The sequence below is a fragment of the Malurus melanocephalus genome, unplaced genomic scaffold (genome assembly GCF_030028575.1).
Source record: "Malurus melanocephalus ecotype Western Australia unplaced genomic scaffold, MMel_1.1 scaffold_247, whole genome shotgun sequence".
Taxonomy (NCBI): domain Eukaryota; kingdom Metazoa; phylum Chordata; class Aves; order Passeriformes; family Maluridae; genus Malurus; species Malurus melanocephalus.
The window spans coordinates 424,297-436,584 of NW_026623479.1; the positions used below are offsets into that span (position 1 = coordinate 424,297).

At 43.0% G+C, this 12,288-nt stretch overlaps 1 protein-coding gene across 9 annotated transcripts in view; it reads left to right on the forward strand.

Moving 5' to 3' along the window:
- PAK3 (p21 (RAC1) activated kinase 3) overlaps window positions 1–12,288 on the forward strand; it is a 179,768-nt gene that overhangs the window by 132,218 nt on the left and 35,262 nt on the right. For all 9 annotated transcript variants that reach the window (XR_008965933.1, XM_057375376.1, XM_057375380.1 and 6 more), the window contains exons 2-3: window positions 3,125–3,321; window positions 8,563–8,663. Coding sequence is in view for 8 of the 9 variants with exons in the window: in XM_057375376.1 (XP_057231359.1) it covers window positions 3,147–3,321; window positions 8,563–8,663 (276 nt within the window). In the remaining variant the exon portion in view is untranslated. The remainder of the gene's footprint in view (window positions 1–3,124; window positions 3,322–8,562; window positions 8,664–12,288) is intronic.

Below are 12,288 nucleotides of genomic sequence, written 5' to 3' on the forward strand. Positions count from 1 at the left end.
ACATCTTTCACAAAGTGAAACCATGACTGTGTCTCTTCTGTCCAACTCACCGTCTGCTCTTTAAAGTACCTGTAAGAAAAATGCAAGTAAACATGCAGGTATGGAAGAGCAGATACAGGTCTGAACTGTGCTGTGAAGTACTCTGTAAATACCTTAACAGAGTGTTTCAGTACTCAGTATCTAGGGAATCCTTCTCAGTTACACCACCATTGATTTTTGGAAATGGATGAATGTCACTGGGAACAAAAGTTGGCCCATACAACTAAGTAATAAATATCTTTTTGCAGGAAGTATATTTATAAACAAAGAGCGAGCCTTGGATCTTCAAGTTACATTTGCWAAGCTACTGCCTAAAAATTGGCATGGTTCCTTCCAGTCAAGGGATCTTGGAGACAGTTTTGCTGCATCACAAGCTGCAATAGTATCTCTGAGGCTTTGAAAATGAACRCCAGTGTCTGCAAACAGGATACTATTTGTGAGTTTTAATTGGAACCAGTTGTGTCTGAAYGCTGCAGACTTTGAAATAGCAGGGCTAACCTAAGAAAGCTATTCAAGATCTATCCACAGTGTTCCCCAGATACACAGGGGTGAAGAGCTTACTGAGATCAAGGCCCAGCATGAGRTTCTGCTCTGAACTTGAACTGAATTGGACAAATCTTTTGGGTGTATATGTTGTTTTGAAGACATTTGGGGGCTTCARATATCTTCCTTCCTCTCCTCCCCAGCTTGGCAAGAATTAGATGCAAAAATTTACAAGACAGGCTTTTGCAAAGGGGGAATTGAGTCACAGAGAAGCTGAATGCCATATATTTAAAGTCAGTGTTTCTCTTCTCACTTAACAAAACTGGTGATTGGAAGAGGTGAGGGGGAAGGAAARGGATGTTGGATCATCTTCTATAACTCTGTAATAGTTATGTAGAGGCAACTGACCTGGCTGAGAATTTAATTTTAACATTTGCCACTTGGCTGGGAAAGCTCTAGCTAACATACTGAAATACACTGTTGTATTTTGGTACAAGAGTCTGTCTTTAAATGCTTCCTTAAAGCTGATAGGCAGTGAATTTTCTCTGTAAGTAGGTAGTTGTAGGTCACCTGTCCTCTTCATTGCCCTGTGCAGAACAAGACTAGCAGGACCAAGGACTTACTATGRCAGGAAAATCTGGCCCCAGAGTAGAGTAGAACTTGAGCTATCTGCTGTTGACATTTCTCTGCAATGTAAACCTGAGAGTTTTTTCAGCTGAATAGATCTTATTGCCCCTCCATTCTTTACAGGTTTTCTCTAAGTTTGGGTTGGGGTAAATCAGTGCAAAACATTTAAAATATGAAGTCATATGTGACAGTCAATGTTCTTTTGTCATGATGCAGTGGTACATGGAAAAYCTCAAAATTAGAGTGAATGGAAGAGCTGATACATTCCTCTGATCAGAAAAMCCATAAATTTTAAGTCTCTTGGTGTGTATTGCCTTTGTGGTTTGCTTTACTCTTGATTTAGACCAGCTTTAGAAAGTTAATATCAACCGTTAAACCTTCTAGGCTATCTTTCCCCCTCTTTTTTTTTTTCTGGTTTAGGAGTGAATAAAAGAGCTTTGTGCAGTTCTTGAAACTGAGCCTGAAACAGCTCTGAACAAAATATAGTGTTCCTTTGAAAATCTTGGAAATAATTACATCATAGGCAAATTGGGCCAGAAACCGTTAATAGTATTCTTTGTGGGATGAATCCCATGAGAGGACGTATTTCAGCAGACTGGCATTGTTTACAAATAGATGCAGTGACAGACACAGTTGTCCCATTCTGAGGGACAACTGAAACTGTGACCTATAATGGACTTCTCAGAATAACTGCCTTGCTTTTGATAACAAGCTGAAAATGTGCCTTGGTGCTTCTGTGATCACCCTCACAGTGATCATCCTGCAAGTGAAGGCTGTATTTGGCACTGGAAAACTCTTTGTAGGTGGGTTAGAGACAAAATTATGTCTTGCATAAGTTCCCAATCTTTGAGAATTGCTGGAGGAACAGGGGGCTGTGTCCAGATGTCTCTGCTTGGCTTCATAAGCTTGGAACTCTGCACAGAAACCTGGGCATCATGGGCTTTCCCTTCACCAGGATAACAAACACAGCATGTGTGGATCTCCCTGTCACTTTGCTGTAGTTTTCATTACTGGCTGTTCCCCCCCACCTTCCTTACTAGAAAACCTTCTGCATTTCAGGATGGAARTCACTAAGATTAGTAATATTAACTGTTTGACCTCAATCTACAAAAGCATTTAGTTCTCTAGGTAAGTAGGSTAGTCTGTGCTTGAAAACCAGAGTGGCACAATCTCTGGTCTGGGCACAATTACAACTGTTCCTGGGTGATACAAAGCACGTTAGTGCCTGTGTGTGTGTGCTGCTACAGGAGGGTGAGCTGTGTTCCTCCATCGCCAGAGCATGTCTTTACCTGGACACTGGGCTGTGTGGGCAGAGCTTTCCCTTGAGGAATAGGCAGATCCTAGGGACCGTGGTTTTCTCTGAAGGATCACTTGTGCTTTCCCAGGTGGTGTGGTCCAAATGACAAACACATCTTTCTCTCTGACATCTGCCTCCAATACACGACTCCGTTAGTTAAAAGTGTGTGATTTTTTTCATGCTTTTAGTCCCGAATGCAAGGCTCTAGAGAACACACCTGGTCAGTGGCTGCTTGTGGTTCAGTGTTACCTGCAGTTACAGGTGGAGGTGAGCAACCACATGGTTTAGGGGAAGTCTGGCARTTCACACAGGGTGAGCCTATGAGTAGACATCCTCTTTGGATGGTGACCACACGGATCTACCAGCACAGCAATTGTTTGAGCTCTCCCTCACTTGCTGCAGGGAAAAGATACCAGAATAGGTCAGGTCACTGATACAACACAACCCAGTTGAAGGCAGCTGGGAAGGTGCTCATACAAGCTACTCYCCTGATGGAGGTGAGCAGGTGGAGTCAGTAAGTGGTGGCTTCAAGTGCTTGTTTGTGAATCAGGACCTCCAGGATCCCTGCTCCATGCTGGATGTGCTGGGAGAGGGCTGGGACCAGCTGTTGCTTGAGTTTTCAGCTGTGCGTCCATGGGATCCTCCCTTGACAGGCATGTTTTGTGTTGTGYTTTGCAGGAGGCTGTGAGGGCTGCTGAAGATGTCCGATAGTCTGGATATTGAAGAGAAACCTCCAGCTCCACCRTTGAGAATGAACAGCAACAATCGCGATTCTTCAGCACTAAACCACAGCTCAAAACCGCTTCCCATGGCCCCTGAGGAGAAGAACAAGAAAGCCAGGCTGCGCTCCATCTTTCCAGGAGGAGGGGATAAAAGTAAAGTATCAGCAGTGCAGATGGGTGGCTCCTTCTCTGGGCTTTCTGGTGGTCACTGGTTTTCGTGTTTGCTTTCTGCYGCTGTTTTCTTTCTGTTTCAGTCACAGGCCATGGTACCAAAGCCTTCTGTTCCAATTACTCTAGAAACACATTTCAGAGGAGGAGGAGGTGTTCAGTCAGTTACTTTCTTGTSTATGAAAAGACACTAAAATGTGCACACATTGTGCAACTTGCCTTTTAAAAATAACTTTATAGTTAAGCTGGGGAATCCTTTCCTTTGGATTTTGCTTTGCATTAGCAGTAAATACAGAGATGAGGTTGTGTACTTGTGAAAATACATTTGCAGAAGTGAGAGGGCAATATGCCTGACACTTAGGGGTTTTTTAATGCACTTATATTCCRGGAACAGAAACAGGGCTCTTCTTGCTTGTTGCTTTTGCAGTGAAAGTGGATGCAGAATGGGGTGGTTTAAAACCTGCTAGGTGTGGATGCAGCAAGAGTCTTTTAAGCATGCAGCAAACAGCATTTCAGTTGGATTTCAGTTGCATTCTTTTAGAATTGTGGAAAGGAGTGTGTTTTAAGTTAGCACATTTGCAGGTTTAAGGGATGGGACCTTCTTTATTTCTAATATCATGGGAACTGATGATCTGCACCCGCAAGGCTGCTGTCACTGGAAGGCCACTCTTGACTATCTTTGAAAGGTTGGGGTCACTGGGGGATGTTGCTGTGATGGAAGAAAAGCAAAGAAGAAGGATCTGGGGAAGTGCAGGCCAGCCATTCTCACCTTGGTCCTTGGGAAGGTGGTGGAGAAAATCCTGGAAAGTGTTTCCATGCAAATGAAGGATAACAATGTGGTCAGGAATAGTCAGCATGGATTTGTGGAGGGGAATTCATGCTGAACTATACTGACAGCCTTTTACCTTGAGRTGACAGGCTTGGTAGTGAAGGCAGAGCAGTGGTTGTTACTTCTGCTTTAGTAAGGTGTTCAGCAGAGCTTCCCACAGTATCCTCACAGACAGACTGATAGAGTACAGTACAGATAAGGGTACAGTGAGGTAGACTGAAAACTGGCTGAAATGCTGGGCTCGGAGGTTGTGGTCAGCAGCACATTATCCAGCTGGATTTCCAGAGTGATTTTGCCTTCAACGTCCTCCAAGGAGAGCTCAGAATTGTGGAACTGCAGTCATTCCCTTGGAGCTCTGGCTCACCCGTGCTTCTTAGCTGCCCCATTCGTGAGTCTTCATGAGGTTGTGTGGGGCAGTTGGAGTCTGGAATTCAAAACTCGCACAGGTGGTAAAGGGCACAGGGGCAGCCCCATTCCTCCTCTCAGCCACGGGCAGTCCTCATTGAGTTCTCTCATGTGAAGGCTGTAAYTGGATGAGCCCATTCCTCAGGCGAACCTGGCTGGTTCGTTCTGCAGATTATTCCCCCAAATGTCCCCTTCTGGGAACAAAATTAATTTTCAATTGATTCTTTTTAAAGGCCAAAATGAAAAYCTTTCTCAGCTTGCTTAATTCTTGGAAAGACTTGGGTCACTTCTTCCCCTGAGTGCTAGCAGGATGGTATTATCCCTCCCTGAGGAAGCATTTCTTAAGTAGGAGATGCTGTGTGAAACGCATGCAGAGCAGGGGAGACCCAGAAACAACGCCTCCTGGAAATGATCAGTGACATTAAAAATGYAATTAAATACCAGTCAAAACAATCTTAGGGAACATACAAGTGTCATGATTTTAAATGTGACCGTGAGGAAAAGTCAGGTAAGATTTATAGCTTAATTTTGTTGGTTAGAATAATAAATGGAGGAAGTTTAGCTTGACTGGCCAAGTCCCTTGAGGTGATTTCACTGCAGGGTTGGTTTGTGGGTCAGGGTATCAGCTGGCATGTGTGTGCTTCACGGACTCTGTGACACATTTTTGAGACTCCTGCGTATAAAACAGAAGGAGATTGATGTGTCTGCTCTCATCTAGTGCAGCGCTTTGCAGCCTCACAATGTTAAACCCATAGTTCATCACTGGTGCAAGTAACTAGAATGTGGAGAAAACACCATGGCTGGGTATTTCTGCCTGAGCCTGCAGGAACTTTGCTGTCTGTCATTTGCTCACCAGACAGGAGGGATGTGAGGATGGATATGGTACAGTGTGTTCTCTCCAAGGCTGTGGTGTGTGCCAGGACTGCTGTGCCTGGGCACCAGGAATCTTTTGCAGTCACTCCCCTGCTGGAGTGCAGCATTTTCAGTTAGAGTTTGAGCACTTGTGTTTAAAACCTTGTTTTGGCAAGCCCAGTGATGGCTATGTGGAGCCCTTCTGTGCATATACAGTTGAAATAAACCATTTAGGCAGTCGTGTCCTGCTTCTTCCCATAGTGCCTGACCTCATGTTGTTGTATAGCTCCTCTCTCTCCCATCTCTGGGCTAAGGTACCCCAATTCCTGGGGGCAGGAACCCAAGGCAGACAACTGAAATAARTTTCCAGTGTCATGCAGGCAATCTGTGTGGAGCAAGGAGCTGAACCTGTTCTGCTGAAGCTGTGAAATTGGCCTTCCTACCTCAGATAAYCACGGTGATGGAAACCCCAGTGGAGTTTGCAGCAGTAGTGCTTCATTCAGCAGAGGTTGTTACCTCAGCAGAACTGAGAGCAGAAAGAAAGCTTGGTTCTTAAAGTTGTTTGGTACAGGCTTGTTCTGCTTTCATTAAACCACTTATAATTGCTGTGAAATAAATTAATGGTGTGTGTGCACTGAGGGCTCCGTGAAGGCACTGTAGAGCATTTGGCCTAAAGAAATCAGGGAGAGGCAGACCTGCCACAGCTCAGATGCCCTTTCAGAGGTCCCTCCATGTTAAGTTCCTGGGTGAATGACACCACTTCCATGAAGCTGCTTTGGACTTGGCTGTGGATGGGAGCAGACTCTGGCTTTTAGGTTTCTGGTTTCCGCACAGAAAAACAAGAAAAGAGGGAAGGAGGAAAACCCAGCAAAGTAAAGATCAAGGGAAGAGGACAAAAGGACAAAGCTACTGGAGTGGGACAGGAGGAGCAGAGCAATAAGGAGGATGAGAAGACAAGTGTGAGTTGCAGTGGAAGGGAGAGGGAATGGAGGGAAGAACAGAGTGACTTGAAGAGGAGGTGAGCAAACAGGAGGGCGTAAGCATGAGGTCAAACCCTTCCTCTTTCTCTGAGAAAAGCTGCCAATTAGCTGAGTCACATTTTTCTCCCAAACTACTGCTCTTTTAACATAATGGTAATGATGGTGATGCAGACTSTGGAAGAGCAATCTTTCCTTGTTCTGTTTTAATCTGTCATAGGTGCTGAGGTGGTGTGGAGGCTCTCATGGCTAACTGTGCAGCAGGAGTGTATTGAGAGGGGCATTTACAAGAAAATCAAATAGGAATATTCGGTACAAACCCCTTGCATCCAGTCAGTCAGTGCTTCAAAGAAGTCATGCCTTTTGATATCATTTTACTGGCTTGTGTGGAATAGAAATGATTTGATTTGCAGGGCCCAGACAGATGTGTCATAGTTTTTAGCCTGGGGAAAGGTGAGTGTGTTATAAAGAGATGTTTAATTCTGTATTTCATTTGTAGTTTATCAGCATTTGAGCCATAGATGTTATATCACAGTCCTGTAGGCACAAGTCCATGAAGCAAATGAGCCAGATCTTGGGGAATGAGCTGGAACACTTGTCCTCCAGCAGGAGAGTCCTAGCATGGACAAGCTCTGCTTTTGATGGAACGTTTTTTATAAACCCTTATTTCACGTCTAGATTTGACTGCTGCTTTGAACTGRGTTTGATAATCCTTTGAATATAATTTTCACTGCATTTGCTTGCAAATGATGAGGTAGAAGAAATCAGTTTTGTTATCTACACAGAGATGACATCTTCTAACTGGCAACATCTGCCCTGAAAATTAAGCAACATCATCTTAATGATAAAAGAAGGGGAAATCCTTTGCATTTGTATTTGATATATTGCTGCCATCTTTTCTGAATGCTAAATTAAAATACTTCATCCATAAACATTGTGTAGGGGTGTGCAGCACAAACAAAAGATGACAATTACTTAATGAGGATAAATGCAGCAATGCAGAGAAAGGATTAGAAACGTTCAAAATAGACTGTAAGTACAAAGAGCAGAGCATCTTCCACTTAAACAGGGTTGTAAGGTAGAACAAGAAACGTGCAAATAGAGGCCTTGTGGAGTTACTGCCTGAGCAAAAACAGACATGGACTGGGAGGGCTGCTGGTGCWTGGTGACTCCAGTCTTGGATGAGATCCCTGGGTGAACCTATGGAGCTGTCAAACATACTATTAAAACACTGCAGGAAAGTGGAGGCAGCTTCCCTCAGCCTTTATTCCACTCATTCTTTATCAGGGTCAGTAAAACTGGGCTGAAGTGRCATTTGTCAGCAGTCACAAGTGCAGGAGATGGATGACCACAAGGGATGTTACTTTCAAAGAGTTGTAAAGAGGGAGGGAGATGAGAAGCATATGGAGGTTGACTGACTTCCAACTCTGCCTGCTTAAGTAAGATACTMCACACTCTGGGAATACTGGTGGAGTGATTTATAAAGAAAAAAAAWTCTGGAGACTAATAAAGCCTGCATTTTGTGATTATATGTCTTACTTAATTGAGAGCTCAAATGAAGCTTTTCCAAAGGCATTTAYGGGATTCTGTTGCTGGGCAGATTCTGTCTTTTCTAAAACAGAGCTGCTGTTTCAGCCTTTTACTTGGAAGAGAAGTCATAGGTGCTGCTGATGTTTTTACAGAGCCTGTAGGAAAAAATCGTCTATCTAAAAAAACCTTTCCTCTTGGATTTGGTTCATTTTAAAATGTGTTCAAACTGTGCTGGAAAAAAGACACACRGACACATGTCCTGTGTGATTTACTTGTGCAGGAACCCACAGCATGAAGTCAAACAGGAGTTMGTTTCTAGATGTGAAAATGTAAAAAAAGAACTGAAAATAGAAATCATACTGATTAAGGATAGCTTGAGAAGGCTATCATGAATAGCTTGCTTTAGCAGCAGCTACATTGGCTGAAAGGAAAACAAAATAACACCTTCTAGACCATCCCCAGCAAGGGTTGCCAGGCTGGTGGTGTGTTAACTTGGGTCTGTTTGTCAAGTTAGATGGACATTAATTGATTTGTTTTCCAATTTTAAACATTATTTTGAGCACACCTGATTGTTAAAAGTTTTAAATGAAAAACTGTACAGAAAATAAGTGCTTGTTAACATTTTGCCTCTAGCCAACAAGAAGAAAGAGAAAGAGCGTCCTGAGATCTCTCTTCCTTCAGACTTTGARCACACCATTCATGTGGGATTTGATGCAGTCACTGGAGAATTCACAGTAAGTAACTGCTGTATTTCRTGTTTACCAGAGCTTCTAGTTTCTTGATGGTAAAATAACCTCCTGTTGCCAGAAACATCAGATGACAGCAGCCAGGCTGTGAAGAAAGAGACTTATTTGTTGAGCTTAGGATTTGGAGTATTTAACTTGTGATTCAGGCTGCTATTTTTTTTTTTTTCTCCAAGGATTGTCAGCAGAGTGTCTGTGGGAAATGAAAACTAGGAAGAACGTAGGTGTATGCTTTTACCAGTCCCCCAAGCTGCTACAAGGGTGGGTTATTCAGTGTCTATGGGAAAGTATAAAAAGTCTCCCCACGTGCATAGTAGACAACCAAACTCAAAGTGCAAAGTCCAGCTGCTCTGCAGGCCGCCCTTGGAGACACCCAGAAAGCAGCAACATGGTGGAAGTCCATTCTTTTTAATTTAGTATCCTTCAAAATAYGTTTGTACACTGGGTGATCAGTGTTTCTAGCCTTTATGTATTAATAAAATAGCCATCAGCTTTGCTTCTTGTATCTCAGCAAAGTGTTGGGAAAAACGAATCTGATGRAAGCTCTTTGAAGTGTGCAAGGGGCTTCAGAGCATTTTCTCTCAGATTACTAGTAAGGTGCTGAAACCATTATTCCTTAAAGCTAAGATGGTAGTGAGCTTATGTTTTGTTGAGCTGTGGAGGTGAGAGGAGCATTAGCAACTCTCCTGCCACCAGTAGTGCCCTGTGAGCTGAGTGGTCAGACTGTGTAATCATCATTATGGACTGTGCTGGTGCTGACTGGCTGCGTACACCAAACAGGATGGGACAAATCATTTGCCTAGACAAAGGATGGCTAATTTTCAGAATTTGAGCCCTAAATGTGATTTCTTCATAATTTTTTTACTTTGCTACATTTGTTTCACAAAGGTGTTTCAGAAAGCKGGAAACTTTCTGTGTCCTACAGTAGCAGTTGCAACCATAGGAATAACAGTAGTAGAAAAAAGACACATTTAATGACAGCATGTCTTCAAAGGAGTAGTGAAATTGAATTATCCTTGGTAATTAGGAAATACAACTACATTTAAAATAAGTGGACTAGTTAATTAGGCTTTTTAAAATATATGTCATAAAATCTTACTTCAAAATTTATTCTGTGCCAAACCCCAGGGCTTGACTGAATGCTCATTTAAAAAGCCCAGATGTGGTCATTTTTGATCAGAAACTTTGCATAAAGCTTTTAAAATTGTGTTTTCCCTGCTGTCTCTCCTGTTTTTTTTCTTTTTTTTTTCCTCTCTTTCTTTTCCTGTAGCTGCTTCATTGTTCAGGTTAATCTTCAGTGCCATTCTCCTTATCTTCAGATAATGTTACGTTCTGCTTTTGTTTTCTTCTTTTTTTGTTTGCATTGCTTCTTGTGTGTCTTTGCCTTCCCACTTTCTTTCTCTCCCCACTGCATGTGCAGATGTTCTTAGTTTATATCTGTTCTTCCTTTCAGCCTTCTRCCTTTATTTCTACCTTTATTGAGACTTTCCTTCTGACTCTGTGCACACATGATGGGTCAGACTCATGTTCTCTCATAATCTGATTGGTGCTCTGGGTCCTGGTTAGGTCACGTCCCTGCCAGCTGGAACAGACAGGAGGGCTGTCAAGCTTAAAACACTTCAGTTCTAAGCACAAGCACYCACTATTTGTATTTGAGGGATCAAGGTCTGGATCATCTTGAATGTTGTTATTATCTACCAGTGTGTCAAAACAGTCTCTAGCATAAGAGATTTTAATTTTTTTTTGGTGTCAGATGCCACCAACGGAGGTCCTGGCCCTTTATAGAGGAAAGCAATTCTACATGGCTAAATAGGTCTAGCTTTGTTGCTGTAGCAGAGTTTATTTTTGAGTATCTTTTTCCGAACAGTGGACATCAGATGTCTGCTGTTTTGCCATTACACTTGTTCCTGAAGTGTGGGTGTGCAGTGCTGCAGTCTGAGAAGATTCTAACCAATTCAAAACTAACCAAAGGGACAGGTGACTTCCCATTGCCAGCACAGGGCTTAATGCTGCAGTCCTTAGTRGAGTCAAACATCAGTCATAGGAAGGGAATTTTTGCACCATTAAGAACTAGCTATGGGTCCCAGCTAATCTCAGATGCAGGCATTACATTCCACACTACATTAGGCAAGTTTGATTTGTCCCAACCTGGATAGAACCTGTGTATCAGCTGGGTAGTCATGTGGTAAGTACGTCCTGCAAAGGGACTGCCACCAGCCCATACCATGTTCAGATATTCCCACTGTCTAGTGATCACGCTGTCTGTCTCTTTCAAAAGTTTGGAAGTGCCATGGGAGTGTCCAATCAACGTGCAAACATAATGGTTTTTTTTTATTTCGAATTATTGCAGCTGTCATGCCAGTAGTGCCTGCTCTCTGGGTTATATGCAATGCATTGGGCCATTTTCTGACACAGAATCATCACCCCCAGCTGCATCCCCTGGTTGTTGTTAGATGCATCCCAATGCACAGTTGCATGGGCTCCCGAGTTCTGGCTTTCAGGCTTGAGCACCAACCTGTGTTGTCCATCATGAGATATTCCATCTCCATTTCACTGTGCTTGGAGCAACCACATTTGCTAAATAGCAGACCTTTTAAAGCAGAGAATAAAACTGGTTGGAAACTGTTGGGTGGGAGCATGTTGCTAGAGCTTTATGTTCCTTTATTTGAAAAAAGAGTTGCATTTTCTGAATGGAGGACAGTGTGGTTAGCAGGCCTTTGGGGAGTGTTTTTTTGTAAGGCATGCATGTTTGAAACCATTCCCTCATCCCCAGTCTAGAAGAAAATGTGGTTACCTACCAAACTTTTAAAGCTTCAAGATTATGACATTAGTAAGTGGGAAAAGTTGTGGCTGTAAATCCAAAGAAGTTACACGTTCCTAATCTAATCAAGCATTTCTTTACAATTGTCCTGATTTTCAGTCTGACACACACAGACTATTTGTGTTGTGGCAATGCACAACCTCACAGATTTCACAATCTGACTTTGACCAGCTGCTCTCTCCACTGGTCAAGTGGTGATYTCGGGGCTGGAGAACTCCCAAGCTTGGAAAAACTTGTACAGAGCCATTCAAAAATGGGAATCTGGCTTCAAAACTCGGCAAACAGCAAAAGCCCAGATCCTTCTTGTTTTTTTTAATTGAGAAAGGAAATCACATGTAATTTTTCTAATCACTTGCTGTTAATTGTCAGGAATGTATTTTTGTGAGGAGAGAAAAGCTGTTTAAAAGCAGGAGGAGGGGGAATGATGCTTCCAAACTTTGGAACAGTTGTGGTTTTTCTGTTTTCCTAAACCTGCCTTCCTGTAGCCTGTCCACTACCTGATCTGTTTGGTATCCGCCTCGTAACTCCCATTTTAGATGGGACTTGCCCATTTTGGCCCATTGGTTTCCTCCTCCTACCACCTTCTAAGTTGTCCCACATTCTGTTTTAACTTTCTTTTCTTTCTTTATTTACGTCCATTACAGCCAGATCTCTATGGCTCACAGATGTGCCCAGGGAGGCTCCCAGAGGTGCGTCACAGGCCCCAAATGCTTCTTTGAGATGTCATAGCACTGCAGCAGCAGGTTGATGTGTGTGCAGTAGATTTGTTGCTTGGCTTTTCCCACTTTTTTCATC